Source organism: Aplysia californica, unplaced genomic scaffold (genome assembly GCF_000002075.1).
Source record: "Aplysia californica isolate F4 #8 unplaced genomic scaffold, AplCal3.0 scaffold00247, whole genome shotgun sequence".
NCBI classification, from domain to species: Eukaryota; Metazoa; Mollusca; class Gastropoda; order Aplysiida; family Aplysiidae; genus Aplysia; species Aplysia californica.
The window spans coordinates 56,493-80,458 of NW_004797517.1; the positions used below are offsets into that span (position 1 = coordinate 56,493).

The following is a 23,966-nucleotide window of genomic DNA, read 5'->3' on the forward strand; positions in this document are numbered from 1 at the left end:
TGAATGCCTGTGGCTTTTCTGTTGTACTTGTTCAGCCATAGATTATTGTTTGTGTCGTGTGGATTTAATCTCCCTTGTCCAGTTGTCATGATGCCTGTATCCATTCATTGTTCTGTTGTCCATGGAATTTTCTAAGGGAGACGAGACAATTTTTAAAAAACAAATTTGCCACAAAGATATGACTAGAAAAGCTTAGTTTATATAATACTGTGGTCTCTGGCTAATAACAAGCTGGATCAACGAGCGTGCCTTGGTACAAAAAAGGTTACCTAGCAAAAATTTCAAGATTTTAGCCATAATAATCTCGAGCCATCAAAAATAAAGGATTGATTCAGCATTTTTAAAACCAATTTTATATTTTGTCAATCATCAACACTCATCAAGATAGAAGCCTAATATTTGGCATGGCGATTGCTGTTGGTAGGTAGAACAACCTTACAGAGCCAAATTTGAATTTTCTGTACTAACTTGTGAGCTTTACAGTCCTTGTTATGCACTACATTCAGGTCTCCAATGTTTTAAGATTTTGTAAAATAAAAAAGGCCTAAAACTCAAATGTGTACCATAAACAGCAAAAATGCTCCTGTAAAGTTATAGAGAAATGTGTATAAAAGATTGTGTGCAAATTTGAAACAATTCTGACAGTAATTTTCTGAGATCTACTCAATATAGTGTTGCTACCTGGTCAGATAAACAATTCTGAGAAAACTGCAAAGAGATAATTTTTGGTCAAGATTTTCCTACATTGCTACCTCTCTTAAATGCATTTCCAGCTATTTATAAGTTTGATAAAGGAATTAGGCTTCTAAAGATGAATCCTTGATATTGATATCTATTAAGATACTCCAAAATCCGAAAAACTGATATTTTTTCTAAATTTTTACTGATCTGACCAGTGGATCCCCTTAAAGTACTTTTATTTCCTGGTCATAGCTCTCTGGGGCAACCCATTACGCCATTACAGGAGATCAGATAAGACTTACTCTAGATAACACCCATTTAAAATTGGTTTATTCGCACACTGACATGAGAGCATGCTTTTCTTGTCACCCAAGGTATTTGCTATTGGCCAGAGACCACTGCATTTTGGTTGGGTAGTGTTAATTTTTCTTATATTATAGAGTTCAGATATTTGTGTCCCAGCGCAGTGTAATCAAGCGCTCGTCTTTTTTGGGGCATATGGAGTGGTTTGTATTGTCGTAAAGGTGATTCATTTGCCTTGCTTTGCAGGAAAAGAATATCCACAAGTCGAGATATTTGCGATTGAAGGAGGTGGGGTCGCCTGGTTTCAGGAGTAAAATTAGCGAGAAAATGGCCACCAAAGTTTGGTGACTTCCAAAGCTTAAGAGGCCTTGGACACTGCAAATTTACTTCTTTTTTTTGTTGTCCCTTTAATCATTTGTTCATAAAATCCACGCATAAAAGTGTTTTTGAATGGATGTACAAGGTGTTGGACCAAAAACCCAAAATTCGGGGGGGGGGGGGGGGGGGGGATGTAACTGGCCAAAATGTGCCCATTTCTCAGATTTCGATTCTGGATCGATAACAACAACTCAGATTTCGATATTTTGACGGGCACCTGATTTCACCACGATGCCTCATATTTTAACTTGAAATGCTTTCATGTTGGTATTAAAAAACAAAACAAAAACCTTGGTTATTTGTCTGTATTTTTTTCCAAATGAAGTGTCGATGTGCCTCTTGTGACCCAAACAAATAACCTTGGTACGACAAGATAACCAAAATTGTTTCTTTTCTTCTACTTTTTGTTTGATAAAAGGCATTTAAATTTACAGTGAAACTCACTTCTAAGGGAGCCATTAGGCTCGACCTTCAAGTTCAGGTATTTTTAATATTAAGAAAGGTGTGACAAGAGCTAACGTGGGAATTTTAAAAATTGGTAAAGGCAGACTGTTCTGAGGGTGTCATGATATAAAGGGAAACCAATGGTACCCCACATGAGCAGTTGCTTCCCTTGACTGACTTGCCATAACCCCCTGAACAATGACAATAGGGTTAGGCATTGTTCCAATCAAAGCCATTTTCTATGGGACCTGTGTGTCCTATACTAACTTTGAAAAGTTAACTGCTGGGGTGAGACAGTATATTGTGCGTTCCTGAAGAAAGGTCCTAGTTGTTCACCTGTTGGCAAATCTTTATGAGCAAGGAGGTAAAAGATGACTCTAATACATCTGCATCCCTGCGTATGGTTCACGCTTGGAGCGCTTATGCCACCCCATCCTCCTCAAACAGGTGTGGTGGCAGACCATCTGATTTTTTCGGACCCCTACTCTCAGCAACAATGTGTGTGTGTGTTGGTGTGGAAGATGGCCTCTGACTGGTTTGATGACTGCCAATTGTGTAAACACAAATTCTGTGCGGGTGGTTGGAGGCCGCCACTGGTAGGCCCTACTTCTTTACCTTCCCTCTGTTGTCTGTCTGTGTTGCACTTTTTCCCAGCACTAAATGACCATTATTTTGCTGATGTGTTTTTGTTTACTTAACCGTATCCGTACGCCTGTGGTCATTTTGTACCCCCCGGGTTGTATTCTTCACATTTTAGAATACTTCTAGTACGATCTCTTGGAAACTTTCAATATTTCTCAAAAAATCATTTTGACAAACTGCTATGCAAAGCATATGGATCGGATTAATGAGTAAATTTCCTCTTTGGAAAGTTGTATGGATACGATAGTAAAACACGCCTCACGGATAGGGTCAAACAAATGAGCAAGCTCCATGTAAACCATGCTTATAAGTCCTCCCGAGCACCATACGTTTGATCAAACTACTGTATTGTAGCTTCTAATTTGGCAGAAATTTTTTATTTGAATTTTGTTAAGTTCAGCTAGGTTTGAATTTTCACACCCAGACACACACAAATGTAGAGTTCTAATGGACATGTACATGTATATCACTAATGAAAAGACACTTTCAAAACGGATTATCCGTGACTATGGGCTATCGCGGAAGAACCCCATTAAACCACCAGTACGGCTACTTCATAAACTATGCCCGTCCCAAGGATGGCAGTATAACTAAAGCAAGGTTTGGCTGTACATACTGTGTTGTATCTGATTTCCTCACAAGTTGGAGCATTGTATTAAACTTATGGTTTCCCTGAAGAGAATACGTGCTGTTAATGACTTGTCATAGATTTTCACTTTTGGGGATGTTAATTATCTTTCAACCCCTGTCACCAGGAATACTCGGGTCTGGATTCCTTATTACTGAAAAAAAAAGGAATGGGGTACGGTACATAAACCAATTTTTCCATTGTGTGTGCTTGACACTGTACCTTTTAAATCATTCATTTTTGTTTTAAAAATGTTCTTTATTGTTATAGCGATTGACTCATGACAGTGGACTTACGAAACATTAGACTTTGAACCTAGAGTTGCACTTTTTCTGCTCGCAGAGCTGAATGTCTTTGTTATTTAATTGGGGTTTTACTTTCTGCTTTTGCAACTTGATTGTTTGCATCACTGCCTTGAAGGACCTGTAAATCTTTCTATTTATTTTTAGAGCTTCAGTATAATATTTCCATGACTGGACCAAGTGTATAAATCAGGATGGGAACCTTCATGCCATGGGTGGTTTCCCAGCTTTCATGATGATTGAGGGAGGAATATTTTTTCAAAATTTTTAAGTATTGCTGGATATGTCCACATTATTTAGCTCATGTACATTTATCAACTTTCATGATTCCATATTAATTTATGTTGTTTTTGTACGCAATTTTATGAATAAAATGTTTTCAACCTTATACAAAGATTTAGTTGCTATTAGTATTAGACTTAGATACAGTTGACTCCACTTTGGTAGCGTGAGAGATTTTTACGCTGTCAGGGCTGCCCATCATGACAAAAATTTGGCGGAATCGTTTTGATTTCTATTCAATTTTACAAAAAGTTTTATTCGATGACGATCCTTATTCCCTTTTTAAAAAGATTTCAGCAACCCCAACCTACTGCCAACCTTTCCCGCAGTGTGTCACATTCACTAGACACTCTCGTGGTGCTTTGGCCCCTTCCGCACCTCGACATTCCTGTCTCAAACTACTGGATTGTCCTGTCCCATAGTTATTTTTACGTTTCAAAACAGTACCAGTACCTCACCAGGACAGGACTGATCCGGCACATAACTTATAAGGCGGCTTCTTTGATGTTTAACAAGGCGGAGTTATAAATTAAATGCATTCCAAAAATTTTCTCAATATTGTCCCCTCCCCCCCCCCCAAAAATTTTTTTTTCCGTGATCAGCGACCCACAATTAGCTAAAACCATGTAGTCATGTAGGGAGCGAAATTCAATCCCCGATTACCAAATTCAGGGTTTTGTTGGGTTTTTTTGTGGGGTTTTTTTTTCACCATTCACCCCGCACTAGGTCTAGATTGCATCTTCAAGACTGATGAAATCAAGGTTGCATGTGTATGTGCTCTTTTGCTTCATAGAAAATAGAGAAAGAAGACAGTATTGGGTGCATCCTGGGGTGACCTCCGAAGTCCGAAGTTCCCCTTCAAAAAATTTTCGGCTACTACAGAATGAGCATCGAAAGCTTTGACAACATTCATCTTGTTGGAGCAGCTACACTATGTCACTTTTCAAGACACACCGTTCAGGAAGTGTGTCACCGGCGGAGAGACTGTCTGTGGCGCTTCCATAGTTTTATTCTGTATTAATTGGATTCCTTACAATTTTCCCTGTCAATTTGTCTTCCCTCAAACCTATGTGAATTATATCTTTCTATTCTTTTGCTTCTCCTCCTCTCCCCCCCCCCCCCCCCCCTCTCCTCTCTCTTTCTCTCTCTCTCTCAAAAATAGGGTGATCTTATTTTGGCCACATATGGCATATAAGTATAAGTAAGCTAAAACCCCCTAGGGGCTGTTCAAATACAAATATCTAATTATCTTACACCTTTTCGGGGCCTTTTTGTCCCCCCGCTCTCCCCCCCCACCTTCTTACACTTTTCTTATTTTCTTAATACAATCTTAAATTTATTGCCTCCCCCACCCCCAATCCTGTAATATTACATTGTTCGCTTATAATAATAATACAGTGGAAACCATTTATAACAGGCCCGGTAATAACAGGGATCCTGTAATAACAGGGATGTTAAAAATCCCCGTTTTTTCCTACCCTTTGTCTCTATTAAAAGTTATCGGCAATAACAGGGCCTCATCGGAGCCCAACCGAACTTATATCAGGGACAAAGGCTCGTCGTTAACAATGTGTAAAAAGTAAGAGAGAGAGAGAGTAACGCAGTGATGGAGCAAGCCCGCGCAAGCCATGCCACTGCGAGCACACGCAGCGTGTGAGGCGAGAGAGGGCTGTGGTGTGCTGCAGACCTCGCTCTGGCCCGAAACCTAGCAACATGCACGCGTTATGTGTCACCAACAATGTCAAGTGCGAGAGAAAATGCCTTTCATTTGACAAAAAATGTGAAATAATCCTGGCTGTAGACAAAAAGTAAAAAAAGCAAGCTCCACTGGCAGAGATTTGTCGTCATCAGTTCGACATTCCACAAGGGTCGATTCACACCAGTACATGTATCAAGGATAGAGAGAAGATCTGGATCGAAAGAAGATGAGACTACCTGATGCAGATGCTGTGGACCAAGCTCTTCTGATGTGGTTTAACTTAGTTTAAGTTTAAGGAGGCAAGGAGAAAGTGAGTGCCAAAACCCCTGTTTGTGGGTACCTGTGGCAAGGGCAACTACCTATGAATAAGTACAGCCGGATTAGTCCACAAATGCTTACTTTCCTTGCATTTCTGATTTAACAGGGATCGGATATAACAGGACTTTTTCTCTACTCCCACCATCCCTGTTATATCAGGTTTCCACTGTAATAATAATATGAAATGTATATATCGCGCAAATCTGTGTGACAATCATTGTTCTTTGTGCTTACATAATATTCATGAAAAACATGTATACACTCATAATGCACATAATCCAGTTACTATGCATTCTCTAAAAAAAACCCAACTAAATCATTCAAACAAAATATTGCATACACACTCTTTCTTACTAAAACAGAAAAAAATGTAGACCCATGTCAATGTCAAAAGCCCCTTAATTACAAATAAAACAAATTACACTGGAATTCTGATTTTTTTAAAAGTCAACACCTTGGGACTGAAAATAGTGAAAAAGAAAGTGTTGACTTTAAGTGATCAAGGTTGACTTTATTCATTGTATTACTGGTCATTGAAAGCCTTTGTCTTTGTATTTTGAGATGACAGATTCGAATGGCATGGTTATGATAGACTAGTCCTAACATACAACATGCAGATGCTTGTTTGTTTTTTAAGTAGATTTATATATCTAACCATGGATCTGCAAGATCGAGATTCTACACTAGCTGATCTTTTATTTACTATTAAGTGAGGGGGGGGAGTATTTTCAAAATATTACAGAGTTGTGATTCTGAATGAAAAGTGGACAAAGGATAGAAGTTGTGAGTGTGTATGTGTTAGTGTTTGTGTGTATGTGGTGAGAGAGAGTACATGTAAATGTGTGTGTGAGTGCATGTAATGTGTGTAAGTGCCTATCTGAGTTGTGCGGTTAAAATGTACATTTGCCCCGCCATACCCACAGCGAACTGACTGCCAGAGGTACACACTGCACATCATGACGCACAACACGCACCGGTTGGCAACTTGATAATCTTCCTCCCAAGACGACAGAGAGAGACAGGGGGGGGGAGGGGTGGAGGAGAGAGAGAGAGTGCTCTTGTAGCCTCCATTCACCTCTACACTCTTCTTTTCGGCCGACTTAACATCGGTGGCCATTATTGAGGGACAATATCATTGTTGACACATTTGGTGTACATCCATTATAATTGCTCATCTCCTCCTACTTAGTTGAAAAGGAAAACATTGATAGTCTATTTGTAATCAAAGTTCATTCAAAATGCTAAAGAAACAAATTAACTAGAGCTATGGTCATCTGAAAAAGCAAGTGTCACTTATGACGCAAGTCGTCATCAATTCTCTCATTTATTAACCTAGAGAACCTAGAGCACATCAACACAAGAATGGTCATTTAGTGCCAGGAAACAGCATGACAACACACAAATAAAACAGAATGTCAAAATCAAAAGAAAAAGTAAAACCTACCAGTAGTAGCACCTGCCACCTGCCCACTGTACTAATCACAGACATAGTGTATGACAGGAAAGAACAGGTGAGAAAAAGTAAGATGAAAAACTAGAAGAAAATATTACAAGTACACACTACAGACAGCCAATCATTTAGCATATTGGGCTTATTTAGAAAAATGCTTAATTGACTTCAGAAACTGTGTCAGTCTCAGCTTTCAATTGTTCTTATTGCGTTTTGTAACTGTGTCATAACTGATTATTCAGGTTTAAAATACATGTATGTCATTTGTCAGTAGTAAAAGGGCACCTTTTGGTTTAGTTTCAAACACAAACTTTAGGTATTTTTGTATAAAACTAAAATTTTATTTACAAATCTGAATCCGTATTTTTCGCTTTTTCTACCCCCCCCCCCCCCCCCCCCCCCCACACACACACACACACACAAGAACAAAACAAACAAGCAATCACAATGATGTGAAGTTAAAAATATAATCTGTACACAGAACAGGATTCACCATTTTTTTCATAAAGATTTATTCAAAATTGAACATTTTACTGTCATTGATATAATCACAATATCATAAACTAGGATGAAAGTTGTATGTATACATTCATCCTCTCAGTATTTTTCAAACAGCCTGCAGGTCGAAATTTGGATAATATCACAAGATAAGTTGAAATAAATTCTTTACACTGTACTTCACAGCTTTGACTCAAATTATGAAATTTCATATCATGCTATCAAGTAGCATAATATACAAGGCAGGTTCATATTCTTCTTTAATTTATTACAGTGGAACTCAGTTTCAACGAACTCGGATTCGACAAAAGGAGTTGTATTCCCCGATTTTTGTATTCATAAAAATCAATAAAAATAACTCGGATTCAACAAACACATAAATGAGCAAGCTCGGATTCAACGTAGTCACTTGCAGGATGAATTGCTCTATGCGACCAACCAGCAGCCTCCTTTTATACCAACACACACTTTGTTATCACGCACCCATGTCTTAGCATACATTGGGGTCGGATGGGCACACATTTGGCATGTGACTGTGTGTGTGTGTCTCGGGAGATTTGGTACAAACAGCCCGGGCATGGAACGTCACTAGATACAAACGCGCCACAGTTATTTTGTTCCCTGGCTACTTATCAAGATTACAATGATACGCTAATCTTGACATAGCTCTAGGTAATGAATTGCGGGCTGGACTGTGGAATCAAACTTTGCCATATGCTAGGCTCTTCACAGAAACATAACTTGATCGGAAAACAATATGTCATAGATGATAGATGACACAGGTTTGAACATATCGGCCCTTTTGCACAGGGTGCGCTTGATAGAGTTCAGTGTATTTCCCTGGAATTTTAATGCAATTTTTGTGTATCAAAAAAACGAAATGACTCTCATTTGAAACCAAACTACTTTTGATTGACAAAGTCGAATACATTATACATTACTTGCTCAGTGTCTGTAATTATTTACACCAAAAAAAACATATTTGTCCTTATGAACACTCAGATTCAACGAAATTGAAGGTCAGGCCCGGCGACTTCGATGAATCCGAGTTCCACTATATTACACCCAAGTAAAAGATCTTCTAGCAGGGAATTATACAAAGATGGACCAATTTTAAAAAATGAAAATTTTGGTATGCCTGAAAGATCTGTGAGAGCATAGAAACATGAGAGAATATACAGTGGAGTCTGCTTTAAACCAAACATGGGTATTCCAAAGACAGTGAACAAAAAGAAGGTATAGAGTCCACTTCTTTTTCTCCTTTCTGTAAGTACTGACAAGTCAAAATGCTATTTCTAAACTAAAATAGATTTCAAGGGGCTATGTTGTAGAATCTTCACTAGCATCCATCAAGTAATGCAAAGGTGGGAAAGGGTATCGATGTGCTAAGCCAGCCGGTCAGTTCTACAAACCACAGCCGCCCCTGACATTACCGGTCCTGGCATTTGGCTTTCTTAGCCTACTTCTCTGTAGCCTTGTGTAGAGCACAGTACAGTGTGCTGATCTACTATTTCAGCTATTCTGTGTGACTTTTCAGCTGACAATGTCGAAGAGAAAGCACAATGCACAAAGCCTTCATCTCAGATTGCAGCTACTAGAGGTATGAAATAAAAACTTTCAAAATAAATATGCTGCAGGCATAGCATTCCCAACTTCATGCTTTTGACAATCATAAGCTATTACGAGCTACATCAGTAAGCTGGGCTAAACTAAAGAAAACCCGGTGGTCTCCCAGATTTTAGATTAAGCAAACTCCACCGTATTGCACTATTGGACAGACTGGTTGTTCAGTAGGTTTTAATATAATATTATGTTTATTCTTGGGGCATTTTTGAGAATATCGAAATTGTTTTTATTTGCTGCTGTATAGTGCTGCTGTCTCTTCATCTCAGTCCATGGTCTTTAGACTTGTGACCTCTGCGATATCAGCTGACGATCCAGCCAACAATGACTTTATGTCCTGCAAAATGAAAGTTTAAAAAAATGTCTATAGTATTACACAAAGAGTGGGTATTAAATGTACATGTTTAAGCTATATAAATATATATATATAGTAGTCTTCATACAGAAATGGAATAATAATTCACTAGTGCAAAGCATCTGTTTACTTCACCAAAATGTTCCAAACCAGTTGTTCAAAACTACGCACAACAATTAAAAATGATTTCTTTTTAACTCCACTATTGTCACGTGTTGTTGTTGTTGCTATTGTTATCGATAGGCCTACAGATTATTTGATGTGATGCAAACGTCAGCGTCTCAGGGTCTGAAGATTTCAAGCTTTTGTCTCTGAAGAGTTGTAATGCTTCTGGGGTTGTTGTTTTTTTTGTTTTTTTGTTACAAAGAAAGGTGGGGAGGGATGTGTTGGTTGACTTTTTTGGTTTCTTTTCTGTTTTGTAGCAGATAGTGACTAGATTTATATCATGAATTCATGGATGTGATACATGATTGCTTTTTGTTTAAGTCATGTATTTGGTGTCCATGCTTCTACTAATTTCCTGTTTGGGTGGTTGGGACACAATCTTCAAGGAGCTCAAAAACTGCTTTATCTCTATGGATTATCAGAGGTTCCACATTTGAAAGGATTTCGCATGAAGCAGGATGCGTGGATCTCATGTCACCCTTTATGAACTGAAAGGCATTATTTTTTACTTTGTTTAGGGTGTAGCAAGTGGTTGTACTGCACATAGTGAGAGACTATTGGTACTGTATTCCATAGAAGATCAGATGTAACCAATGTAGAGAGCTCTCAGAGTTTGTTTGTCTGATCCCCATGAACTGCTTGCAAGTTTCTTTACAAGTTGAAGTGTCCTTTTCGCCTTGTTTTTTATGCTCCCCAGTCCACTTGCCTTTCCATGGTTAGACTTGTTTGTTTTAGTAGAGGTTTTACGGCGCTCGCAACTGCATAAGGTCATATGAGCGCCAAATTCGACTCCTAGAGATAGGTTGGCTGTTCTTCTTTGAGGAGGTAACAACATTGATTTTATCAAAATAAGATTACTGTAATGCAATTTTATCCGGTTTGACGACCGAAAAACTATCAAAGTTACAAGTACTCCAAAATCAATCAGCAATATTGATAATCAAACAAAATCAATCAGCGCATGTTACACTAATTCAGAAAGAACTACATTGGCTGCTAGTAAAAGAAAGGATCAAATACAAAACTGTTGTTTTCCGTTTTAAATGTATAAACGATACTGAGCCTTCTTTATCTTAAAAAATTCCTGGAATTATATCACCCTTATATCATCCACCCAGAGCCCTTAGATCAGCCTCTGAAACCTAATTCTTAAAACTCTAAAACAAAATTACAAACCATACCGTGAGTGCTCCTCTTTGACTTCGGTCCCCAGGTATGGAACGAACTCCCATATAAAATAAGAGGTGCCCCAACAATTTACATTTTCAAAAAGCTGCTGAAGCATTTCTTATTCACAAATAAATACATACCTATCATAATGATGAAATGTGTTATATATATATATATATATATATATATATATATATATATATATATATATATATATATATATGTTTATGCCAGACTGTGAAACTGAAAAAATAGTGTGTGTGTGTGTGTGGTGTGGTGTGTGTGTGTGTTTGTGTGTGTGTGTGTGTGTGTGTATATGTGTGTGAGAGAGAAAGAGAGACAGAGACAAAGAGAGAGAACGGAATGTTTTTCTATTTATAGAGAATGAATGTTTTAATAAATATATTTCTAGTTGTTCAAGTTTCAATCTTATTGTGACCCAGAATTTTTATTGCATTCTATATTTTTTAGTGAACATATTGAAAAGCTCATGGCGAGACTGTTCTTCTCATAGAAATTTTTATAATTATATATATCATAATACTGTGTTTTACGTACACACATGTAGATTGATTTTTAAGATGTGATGTCTTTTTCGACGAAATGCGCATTGAGCTTTTTTTAGAAAATGGAAACGCGCAGCAAAAATGCTATTTATTATTACTATTATTTCATTACCAATCATGTTATAGTTGGCCGTCTAAGGCTCTTTCTAAAGATGGGGCATACTGTTTAGGCGCAATTTATTTTAAGCTTACATTTCTGACAGTAATTGTGTAGCCTCTTGAGGTCTTCATTTGATTTCCCTACTCCTACCACTGTGCTGTGATGTGTCTGCCAGAGAGCAAGATCATCAGCATAGAGAGTCTTTGGATTTTACCACTTTCGTCACGCACATCACGCACATCATTGAAGAAGATCAGGAACAAAGGGCAGTTCATATAGGTATAGGCCTTCCTCAGGTAATTCTTTCAACTTGAGGGCATTGTTTAACTTGGTTTCCATGTTTTGATCTGCAAGGATAAACTCAACTTGATCCAATTATAAATTTTGCCATGTATATTGAGGTCCATCATTTTCATGGGCAGGATTTTTCTCCAAACTCTGTCTTACACCAGTTGGAGGTCTACAAAGATGGCGACAGTGTGTTTTGTCTCCTGGAAGCTATCCTGGATATATCTTGAGCTAGTTTGAAAACCTGGTCTTTGGCATTGTTACCTTTTCTAAAGCCTGCTTGGTGTGGATTCAAGCTGGTGGTGCTCTCCAGGTACCAGTAGAAGCTGTTGTTTACCACTCTTCCAGCAAGCTTACTGATGCATGATGTTAGTGAAATAGATTGGAAGCTCTCTGCTTCTCCTGAGGTGGTTTCTCATTTTTCAGTAGTGACATTAATTGGGCAATTCTCCATGCTTTTGGTATACCGCTTGTTTTACACGTTGTATTTATTTGGTGACGTAGAACTTCTGTTCCTTTAGAGCCAAGGTTGCAAAGGACTTCAGAGCATATTTCATCCATCATTCAATTTAATTTCTTACACTGAGTTGTTTACAGAAGGGGCTTTTTCTTTGTGCTTTGTCTTATTTTTATGAGAGATCTGTTGGTCTCAGTTAGTCTGCTTGCTCTGTTTACTTACTGAGACAAAGTACTGGTTGAAATGTTTTGTTTTCTTCTTACTTTTTCTGTGAAGGTGTGGCCTATAATATGGAATTATCACTTGTACACAGATTGAGGTGAATTCCCCATTTTGATTTGTGTATTTAAAGTGAAACTTGAAGGTTGTGGATACAAATATAAACCCAAAGGAGTATCCAATAATTCTGAAATCTCAATATATTGCCAGTCAAGATCTGTTTCAGTTTAGCTAGTGCTTCTTTACAGAGCTGCTCATCCTGGAGTACTTACCACTCACCACAAAATTTATTTCACCTTTCCATTAAATTTTGGTAAAAATGTCTAATGGAAGTTTTACCTTTCTTGTCCTATTCACAGTGAAAATACACGTACTGTCAAGTCAAACCCCTTTTAACCACCAACCTTGGAAAGAAGGTGCTAAAGCAGGTCTGGCGATATAACAGTGTTTTTATGCTGTCCTCTGTTGAATACCACCAGCTGGCCATGACTTGATGAAGGACAATATTATAATGAGCAATTTCCCTTCGTCCTAAACTGAAGAGATGGTATTCAGGCTTTTTGCATCAGAAAATCACTAACTTGTGAAGCTGTTTATGGAAGAAAGGGAGAGTATCACTGCATGCCTACTGAGTGGGCTCCCTGCACCATGTGTAGAGTGTATTCTTGTAGCCAGTTCATTGGCAGTGTTAAAAGGCAAATTTACATTAGTTGTAAGGACTGCACAACTTAGGCAGTTGGCTGATAGCAGTTTAGAGTTTAAAGGGGCAAATAGTATGTTTAATAAACATATATATTAAACTTTATGCTGGCGTTGCTTTTTGTGCATTGGCAAAATCAGGCTGTAATTGGGACTGGTGGTATAACAGAAGGGTTTGACTGTATCTCTTCATTTATTCCAATTAAGAATTCATTCACCAGAGTAAGAAGCATACTGTGTTGAGCAACAACTTACCAAAGCCTTGAAATGTTTACAGGCCACAACAACGTCTTGAATCAGTGGATGGTCTATCAAGATCTTGTATGGGATGGGTGAAGTAGTGTCATCATCATTTAGTTCTTTAAACACTGCAGTCAGTCTATCCTGTATTCACAAAGAAATTACAGTAAGCAAAACATTATTGTAAGAACTTAAATAAGGTAGACTAGCGCAGCTATTCCTTGTCCACAATAACAATGATCCTTCTTAAATGTATTTTAAAAGCAATTGTGTTCATGGGTAGCATTTTAAAATAGTAACTTTACAGCAAGTAGATCAGTTATGATGCTACACTGTAAATGAGGATAACCTGTAGCATGAGATTGCATTCTTGACTACGATAGGTTGACTGAGGAATTTTCATAGCTTTCCACCTATTTGATTTAGAGATGGAGGCTAAATCTCATGTCTTTACTGCATTGAAAAGGATATGTGTATGTCTATGCAGGCTAGATTGACATGCATGGTATCCCACAGTGAACCAAGAAAACTTGAAGGGCTGGTCATGATGTTCTGAATTCGATAACCCAGTGTGTCTCTGGTCACTTTGTTGTGTGTTCAGGATGTTGTTGTGCTTTGGTTATTTACAAAATCACCCTATTCTATTCTCAATAATTATTAATAAGGAATTATTTGGATTTTCAATGAAAATATGTCTTATTAACGTGCATTTTTAGCTGTCAAGTTACTCTAAACAGAAACTACTGAAACAAAAATGCTTTGGTAAAGTTGAAACAAATACTATCAGGATTACTTATCGACAACATTGTTTTCAGTCCATTTTGTGTCGCTACCAAGTTTGGTAGTTTAAATTTATACCATATAAGTTCATCAAGAAAATAGTTTTATCAGAAATAATACCCCACCTAAGTTATTACATCTATAGATTGACTAAAAATGAAAGTACATGAAATTGTTAATATTGTCTGTATTTCAAGTAAGATAGAATAATACATGTACACCCCCCTCCCCCTGAAGAAAGTTATAACACACACACAGTCACACACACACATACGCTAGCGCGCGCGCACACACACACACACATAATGTAACAGAAAGAAAAAGCAGTACTCTGTGCGAGACACAAGTCACATGTACCACAACCAGTCAGGTGTTAGGTGTAATACACAGTAATACTGCACATATGGGCACGGATATCTCAAACATGCCGAGGATTGACAAATGTGGTCAACACATCCATTATTTGGGTAAACCAATTGAATAAAAAGTAGAGAGAAATATTTTTAAAAATCAAAGAAAGCCAGTGACAGTAAAATGGTTGACGAATAAATCATTGTATCGGTAAAAGATTAACTGTAGCAGATTTGCTACACAGAGCTGTTTCAGTTATAAGGCCCTGTCTCTTTGAATGTGTCCAAACACCCAATGCTGAATGCCTAGTTTCTTTGTGATTTCATTTGCTTTTGTCATCAGGATGGGACCAAAGATAGACAGAGACATGACATGTGTTTGTTGGAAGCCAGCTCAGTGTTCCCAAATTTGGCAAAGTGTGTTTGCTTTCTGACAACTTTACGTCAAATCTTTTACAAATTTACGACATTGTGCAGGTCTTCTTGTCAGGTCTTCTCTGCTAAAATCTGATGCTTGGTTTCTATCGTCAGACAATTAAGTTTTCTTCTCGTTGTCATTGTGAAAAGTGCCTGCTAAAAATAAAAGGACAGAAGGATAGATAGCGCCTGCACCTTATTCAGTGTCAACACAAAAGAAAAGAAGAGAGTGTTGTTGATGAGCCTTGCGACAAAAAAATGAAACGACATTTACATTGAATCATGATCATGACAACGTAACCACAACACCGGTCAGAGCATGCCAACCAGTCCTTTAGTGTAATCTGCGTAATCACTTCCTGATCCACACCTTTACGTTCAAACAACCATACACATATATACAGACACATGAACGCAAACACAATTCACACATCATATGGCCCAATGCAGACTTACATTGTCTGTCTTCGATCACAACCCACCATCCAGCACATGACTATAGTCAAGGCAACTGTAGTGCCTTCTACAGATATTGTGCGATGATGTGTATCATGCTGCATGGGGTTGAACCTGGTGGGCTCATGTAACCTGATACTTTCAGTATCGATTAGTGTGATATTTTCCACTTAGCAGACAGGGCGATTTGAATTCAAGACAACTGAGAGGAAAAAATTTGATTAGGTTTTTCGAGATGCACTGTTTGAAAACCTGTTCTTGTGTTTCAGAAAACAGTGTTGCCCAAACACTGGAAATATTGCCATTCAATTGTGAAATGGCATATTGTACGAACTATTTGTGATTTTGAGATTTGAGGGTCCATGTTATTTGTACTTGACTCTATAACTATATCATATCAGCCATTAGAGAAAGAGGGCAGATGGATGGAGGATGCCACTGGTGGGGCCTGCGTTTCTTTCCCTTGTTTTTTCTAACGTGCCTTTCTTTGCACTAAATGATAAATGACCCTTATCATTTTGATGTGTTTCTCCATACTCAAACCAACCTCAAACTTAGAGGAAGAGAAATTTCAGCAAGTCTCTTGAGACCAAACAACTTACTGTGGACGTCTGGTCCTCTGGATCTGCCATGACACTGAATCTATGACTGTCACCCTTGGTGATCTCTCCATGATGCAACACCTAAAGGAAAAGTAGAATCATTAAGGAGTACAGAGCTGTCTCTATCAACATTCTGTTATTTTTCTTTATTTACTATTTAACTATGCATAGTATTTCATTTGAAAAAGTTAAAGTTAAACAGTTGTATGCATATCAACTACACATATTTAATTCATAGCCATTTCCATAGTTCGGAGCTGAGAGTATCACAGTCTGCTTTTGTTATTGTTAGTTTTGTGGATTTTATAAAAATATGTTGTTTTGAATATATTGCTGCTTGAATGTTTTCATATATTTAAGAAAAGCTATCCTTGGATTAGACATAATTTACAAGACTGGAAATTCATGAGAATATTACCTTAAACAGTGCTTCGACAGAAACAAGAGCATCATCTGCCGAAGAAGGAATCACTTCTTCTGACATTGGAGGTTCAGAATGAGTTTTTTCATCATCCTTGAAATCTGTTCCCTCTTGGATGATGCTGCAGCACAAAGAAATATAGCTTCAACTCAAATCATCATATTATCATCGACTTAGTTGTGCCATTTATGTTTTTCTGTTACAACATAAAAACAGATCATTGCATTTTCATTTTACAAAACAATAGGTATAGTACTACCAATCAAATAAGCAGGCCAGTTACATTTTGGCATAACTCTGAGTTATACAGTTATACACAAGGTTCAACCCCTGAGTTAACACGGATAGGTCGAACAAAGAAGACTCGAAATCATGCATCCATCGAACTTTCCTGTGGTCCAGTTTTTTCTTCTTCTTTATCTTTGTAAGATAGCCCTCGAACTACGAACTAGGGATTCCTCGAACTACTGAGGCCGGTCCCAACGAATATGAGCTCTCAGTGTTATACTGCATTTTAAATGTTACATTGGGTAAACTAATGAGCACCTAGAGTCTCATATGTCAAAATATAGAGCATCTTGCTTTCATTTTGATAATGTTCAAATGTTCAAACAACCATTCTTTGAATTCAAAAGGAGTGTAATAGAGAGACTAATTTAAGATGGTAAATTAGGTCTCCTATTCAAAAGGAAGTACTAAAATTTTGAATTGGGTCCTCATACCCAATCCATCGCGTCCCCAGGTGGTGGATAGGGGAAAGGCTCCAGACATGGAGGCTAGCTGCTAAGCAGTCGCAAACCAAATGATGGGAGATGGTCATGGGCAGTAGAGGAGAACCTTAATGGCACAGGTGCTTCAATAAATACCTCATACACTCAAAGAAGGGACCATCTTGGCGACAGGAGGCATCATAAATTCTACCAAAGCCCCCACTGCCTTGTGGGTTGTCAGTGGATGACAAAGGCTAGCAGAGAAAACTGTACACAAACTGGCAGTAGGCAACGAGAAACTACTGCTGTAATCTCCCAAGAACAATGATGGAAAAGTACCAAAAACAAAGAAGTAAGTGGGATAAAAGGATGCTTAAATACAGGATGCATAAGATCAAAAGGAGGACATATGGACAATGGGGATGTCTTAACTTAAACAGATGGTCAAAATACATAGATCTAGAAGAACTTTTCAAAGATAATCGAGGAGAAAAACTTGTAATAAAATGGATCACCAATACTGAAAGCAAAAGTACAAGCTACCATTAAGAAAATGAAAGAAGGAAAAGCCACAAGGCCAGTAATATTCAAGTTGAAGTGATTGTTGCGCTTGAAGAAGTGGGCACTGAAATAACAACAAAGCTCCTAAATTCTATTTATGACATCGGTGAGATCCCAGAAGATACAATGAAGTCAGTTTTTATAGCTTAACCTGAATGGAGAACCATGACTGCTGATGTCCGCTGCAGATCTGACATTAGATGATGATGATTCAAAGCAGGCTTATGCTGTTGCCAAAATTTTGCTGTTCGTTTTTTTTGTGGCTAGTTTATGTTTTACTTGATTTATTGCATAAAGTAGATTCATATATATATATAATATATTATTATGTATACTGTACAGACATACAGGGTGGGTGGTTGGCGGGTGCTCTGGTGTGGTTTGCTTCTTCTTTCCTATCGAACATCTATCGACCTTATCTCCCCTTCTTCTTTTTTATGTTTGTTACTCTCTTGTAACTCCTCTAATCGTCTGGCGCTCATATGACCTTATGCAGTTGTGAGCGCTGTAAAACAATTACTAGAAAGAACAAAAAAAAGACATACAGGTGACCTATATTTACGTAGAATCGTGATGGTATAACAATTTATTTGAATCAAAGACAAGATTACTGATGCTTGGGTAAGGCTCTCACAAATAATATCTTCTCAACAAATGTAATGACACCAGTTCAACCTCCATTTTACGTACAGTGTATATAAATTATCACCAACGTAGTGGGGCAGCAAGAAGATCTACTGACCACAGTGAAGAGACGAAAATTAAAATGGTATGGGCATGTCACAAGATCCACAGGACTTGCCAACACCATCTTGCAAGGAACCGTACAAGGAAAAAGAAAGAGAGGAAGGCAGAGAAGGAGATGGGAGGACAACATTACAGAGTGGACAGGAAAGAAGATGGGTGACAATCTGAGGAAAGCAGAGGACAAAAACAGATGGCGAGAGCTCGTTTTCAGATGCAGTGGTGCTCCCATGGTTGCACCAACCACAGGATAGAATCGAAGAAGAAGAAGAAGTATATATAAATTACACAAGTTGTTCTGCCACATTTCACTGCCATATATACATATGATTATTAATACCCCAATATATGTGTCTACAGAACTATAACTTTCAACATACATGTATTCATGATCTTTGTAGGGCCTTTAGATCAAAAAGGTTATATAGAACTAGAGGACTTAGATGTGACGTCACGAGTGTCAAATTTAAAGGGTGCACCTCAATTTCGGAGAGGAATAAACTGCCAGTCGGTGCAAAGCAACACTTTTCAATCTCGGATTAATGATACTCTGCGAAGTCTTTACATGAGCCAGATAACCTCCTAATAATTCAAATAGGGTCTTTTACACGGTGAAAAAATATGGGTGAGTAAAATTCAGAAAAAAATGAATGAGATGGATTTTGTGATCACTTGTAAAAAATAATAAAAGAAATACTTTTATTGAAATTGTTTGCAGTATGTCAAGATTTGGCACTGCTGACCACAACAAGGTGCTCGTATCAGCCCTCTGGAATCAGGAATGTGACTGAGAAGCTGCTAGAAGCTTCATCTGCAGCTCTAGCACACCTTCAAGGCTGGCTGAACAGAAAAGAACCACTGGTGAGATGAGAGAAGCCAACCAAGCAAAATCTACCCACCAATAAGACCGGCGTAATATTCTGTCTCATTTACAAAACCAATGCCAAACAGAAGTGCAACATGAGCAGCAGGGGTTCATGGAAGATGGGGTATTGTGTAGCCAAACACCATTGCCAATCAACGTCAATTCTAGAAAATATTGAGAACGTTTAAGATGAACGTTCATTTATCTAAGTGTTGCATTTTAAAATGTTGTAAGTAAATACCTATTTGTGCTCTTTGGGTGTGCGCACAGTATCCATACAATGAATAATTTACAGTATACATCCCAACTTACAATTAATTGCTCATTTTGAGACAATAACGAATTAGTTATTAAATAATTAACCCAGTCTTAATCCCCTTCATACTCTATGAAGACCTAAGTTTTGCATCAGTAGAAGGAGAGTGTAGACAACAAGACATAAAAGCAATCCATTTTGTAAGTATGAAATTGTCTCTTTTCTTAACAAAATCAATTACTCACTTTGTCTTCCTCCGCCCCTTCCCCACCCAACCGGGGAAAAACAAACATTACCGAATATAATATCAGTGTTCATTTGTAGCCCACATTTCAGTGCATTTATGTTTCCCACAATCGGTCAGCAGGTGCGGTATTGTGTATGCGTGTATGTTATATGAATAAACAACAACAGCAAACAAAATGAAAACTTAAAATAAAACTGAACTGAGCTTCAAACTCTATGAAGACCTAGGCATTGCGAGGGACGCGCAGCGTGACAGTACTGTTTCTAATCCTCTCAAAAATGGCGACAAAGCGAGCTGAGTGGGCCCGCACAGCCACAGTGAGTTTACATGGGTGACATCACAGCTGCGACCTCTAGTACTATTATAACCTCTTTGGTATAGATAGATCTAGGAGCAAATTTTTAACTTCCATTAAATGCAACATTCTGACAAATTATGCTTTGTTACTTGTCACTGCATGCAGGAATTTTGTTCCCACTATGAAGCCCGACTTGAAGGTTAAAGCAATCCACCTCCCAAATGATATAGAATATAGCCCAGACCTTACCTGTCTACAATACTGGGTACTCTCTCTCCCAGCTGGGTGGCTAAAGAGGTCAAAGATGGCTTGCCCAAACGAGGAATGTGTTGACCACCTGTCACACTAAGTGCCCGCAAAAAGCCTTCATGGTAGTTTGGTGCAGCAGAAAAATACATCAACTGCAAAGAGCACAAAGGAAAATATTTTTTGTTTTCCCACGATCTCTCTTGTTGTGACAGTGGTTTGAAGGAGATCATAGCACCAAAGGCTCCGTTGATGTCATGTTGGACTGCAGTGCGATGATTTTTCATCAAATTCTCGGTGGGAATTTTGAGTAGGCCTACTCACAGCTCTTGTCCCACTGGCTTGGTCCTGCTGGAGATTGGGGTCAATTAAGGATTCAACTCTATCTTTGAAAACTCTCCTGTGCTGATATCACACTTCGTTCAGCATGAAGTGCATTTTCTATCCTTTGATTTTCCAGTTGAGTGATGATTCTGCATTGCACAGCGCTTAAGGCCTTTTAGGGATTAGGGGCTATATTATTATTATTATTATTATTATTATTATTATTATTATTATTATTATTATTATCATCATTATTATTATTATTATCATTATCATTATTATTATCCTTATTATTATATTGAATAGTAAAGAAATTTTCCAATTATATTAAAACAGAACAATAAAGCACACAGAACTTCTCTCAGCTGAAACAAATCCTAAGAACAGAATTAATCAACAAGAAATACAGTACATGTATTAGAAGACATGTGAAGACTATTTAAAAAAACAGATCAAAATAAAATCCAAATTTGGCACATAACATTGACAATATATCACATTATATTAAACATCGCCCAGAGCACTCAGGCATGCAGTTCTCCAAGCGACCAATCCCGATTGCTTGTCACCTATTGCAACTCAGTAGGCCTAAATGTAATGATGACATCAGACATTCTGAGAGACTTTTCTCTAGTGATTTATTGAACAAGAGTAATTCGAACAGACATGCAGCTATTACAGAATGGCATCATGCAGAAGAGTTAATGCTCAGATGCTACTGGATCGCTAACAACAACAACATTGAACAAGAGTATGTTTTACGTTTTTTGAGCGCAGGTGATCACTTGGCTAATCTATAAAATCCTATCAGTATCAGCCTATCCAGTGTTCTGTAGCATGTATGTGTGTCCACTGCCTGTGGAAAATGCTGTCCATCACTCTCTTTGTCCTGCCTGAGGGTTAGTCTCATCTACCAGTTGTCTAGAGTATGTGTATGTGTACGTTGTTGTAGCCAAGATTTTTCTTTGTCAAGCTTTACCAGTCAGTGTGCTTCATGGATCTAAGCCTGCGTTAAGAAGAAGTGACTGCGTAAGTACGATTATATTGTAAAAAAACAACATCATATGATGAAAGTGTGCGTTTGAATGGAGTATGCCTTTGTGTGATGTGCGTTTAGATGGAGACTACTGTTGTTTTAGTTCTTGTATTACGACCACTTTTAATTTCCACAGTAGTCATGCAGGCTTGGATTCTGAAAACCCATACATGACATAGCATACTCATGTTTCATTACAAATAAAATATATCATCAATGAGCCCATTAGCAGCCATTGCACTCTATCCCTTTTCCCACTCCTGTGAATCTAGCTTTTTGGTTAGGCAGAAACCTTTTAACTTACAAAGCTCTCATAGAACAGCGCAGAGATGGGTTTTGTGTGGTCAGCAAATATTTCAAACAAAGCTTTCTGCAGCTCAGCCAAGCGGTCAAAGCCTCCAGTCAAGGTGTCTTCAGGTGAGAACCACAGAGACATCTGTGAGACAAAAAAAAAGTTAGCATTCTCAAAATAAACCCTGGAAAAGTGTGGACAATAACAGCTGACATTTGGCAAGCATATATCATAATATATGATAAGTACTCAAGCCTATCTGCTGAGAAAGGTTTATGCAACCCTCAAGATAATTTCAGATTGAGATGATAGTCATCTGAATCCTAACCATTGAAAAAGGTTCATACAACCCTTACAATAAATTCAGACAGAAAAGAGGACAAAATAATTTTATCAAGTATTTAAAGTTTGTGAGTGTGGTCAGAAAGTTATATTCTTATTTCATACTTACTACTTACATGTTTAGATTATTGTATTGAAGATAAAAACATTTTCAAATCTCACCCACTGAACCACTTAATAAAATGTGCATGGGGCAAATTTTCATATTTATAGATATGACATTCTGAAAAAAAAAAGTCTTGAGAAAGGAAACCTGGCTGAATTTATGTCAAGTTCAAAATGGTCCGGCTCATATAGTGGGCCATGGCTATAACAGGGCTTCCAGGACCGACAAGAATTGTCACTGTTATCTATTTAGCTGAATCCAGACTGTTAAAGACTTTGAATCATGTTTACATACACAGAAGCTAATGAAAAGTCCTCCTGCGGGTACTAATGAAAAGAATGAGAATTAAAAACAGTGTGATCAAAACGAAACTTTACGATTTTTTTTGTTTTATAGGCCTATATTATATTTTCCTCCACACTGAAGCTTAGTGTTTCAAATTTGTACACAACATTTGGAAGCCGAAAAGAATTTAGCTGATATTCAATTTAGATAAATTCACAGAATAACTTTGCTCTATAGAGCTTGTAGAAAAACAACCAATTTTCAGCTGTGTCCCCATTTTTGAAGCACAACTCACTAGTTCGAGATCATGGGTAAGATTAGTAAAGAGAAGAGAGCTTTTTAATTATATAATATATTGAGCATTACCTCATCGCCAGCTCATTTAGTAAGTTTTGCAGAAGGTAAGGAAATAATTTCAAAGTGCCCTTAAGGTCTTGAGGGGAGATGTTCCATCAGTAGGGACATGTAGAGAATCAGAATTAAAAATTCCCAGACAAAATGATATGAGTAAAGGAAATTAAAGGGACTAAAAACCATACCATACAATAAATGTGAGAAAAATAGCTTATCACCCTCTGCCACTGCTCTCTGGTAACTGTTCCACTGCCTATCTGGTCCATCTCCTTGAAACGTTGGAGGCTGTCCAAAAGCTGTTGCTGAGTTGGAATGGGGATTGGGGAACACAAGGACACAAACAGACGTCGCCAGTCCACATAGTCTGTCTCAGATGACAGGGTGTTGGCCAACTCTTGGATCTGGGGGTGGGGGGGTGGGAGGAGAGCAGTACAGTTAATTATAATTTGTTTGTTTGTTTGTTTGACTGTGTGTGTGTTTGTTTGGTTGTTTGTTGAAATTGATTTGTGTTTGGTTGTTTGTTGTTTGTTTGTTTGTTTATTTATTTAGTTAAGTTAAAGAGAAGCACATCGGTTCCTCAATATGAACACAGCCTGGGATAGAAAATAGCACAGTTCTTTATTTGTTTGTTTGTTTGTTTATTTATTTAGTTGAGTTAAAGAGAAGCACATCGGTTCCTCAATATGAACACAGCCTGGGATAGAAAATAGCACAGTTCTTTATTTGTTTGTTTGTTTGTTTTTGTTTTGTTTTGTTTGTTTGTTGGA

The 23,966-nt window shown here is 37.8% G+C and overlaps 1 protein-coding gene across 4 annotated transcripts in view; it reads right to left on the minus strand.

The window, feature by feature from the left end:
- Positions 1–7,615: 7,615 nt before the first annotated feature.
- The window catches only part of LOC101845005 (sperm flagellar protein 2), a 95,958-nt gene continuing 79,607 nt past the window's right edge, over positions 7,616–23,966 (minus strand). For all 4 annotated transcript variants that reach the window (XM_005100422.3, XM_005100423.3, XM_005100421.3 and 1 more), the window contains 7 exons: positions 23,418–23,600; positions 22,125–22,256; positions 20,464–20,615; positions 16,531–16,654; positions 16,113–16,193; positions 13,523–13,651; positions 7,616–9,585 (listed from right to left, as the gene is read on the minus strand). In XM_005100422.3, coding sequence (XP_005100479.1) covers positions 9,514–9,585; positions 13,523–13,651; positions 16,113–16,193; positions 16,531–16,654; positions 20,464–20,615; positions 22,125–22,256; positions 23,418–23,600 — 873 coding nt within the window. In that variant the 3' untranslated portion in view covers positions 7,616–9,513. The remainder of the gene's footprint in view (positions 9,586–13,522; positions 13,652–16,112; positions 16,194–16,530; positions 16,655–20,463; positions 20,616–22,124; positions 22,257–23,417; positions 23,601–23,966) is intronic.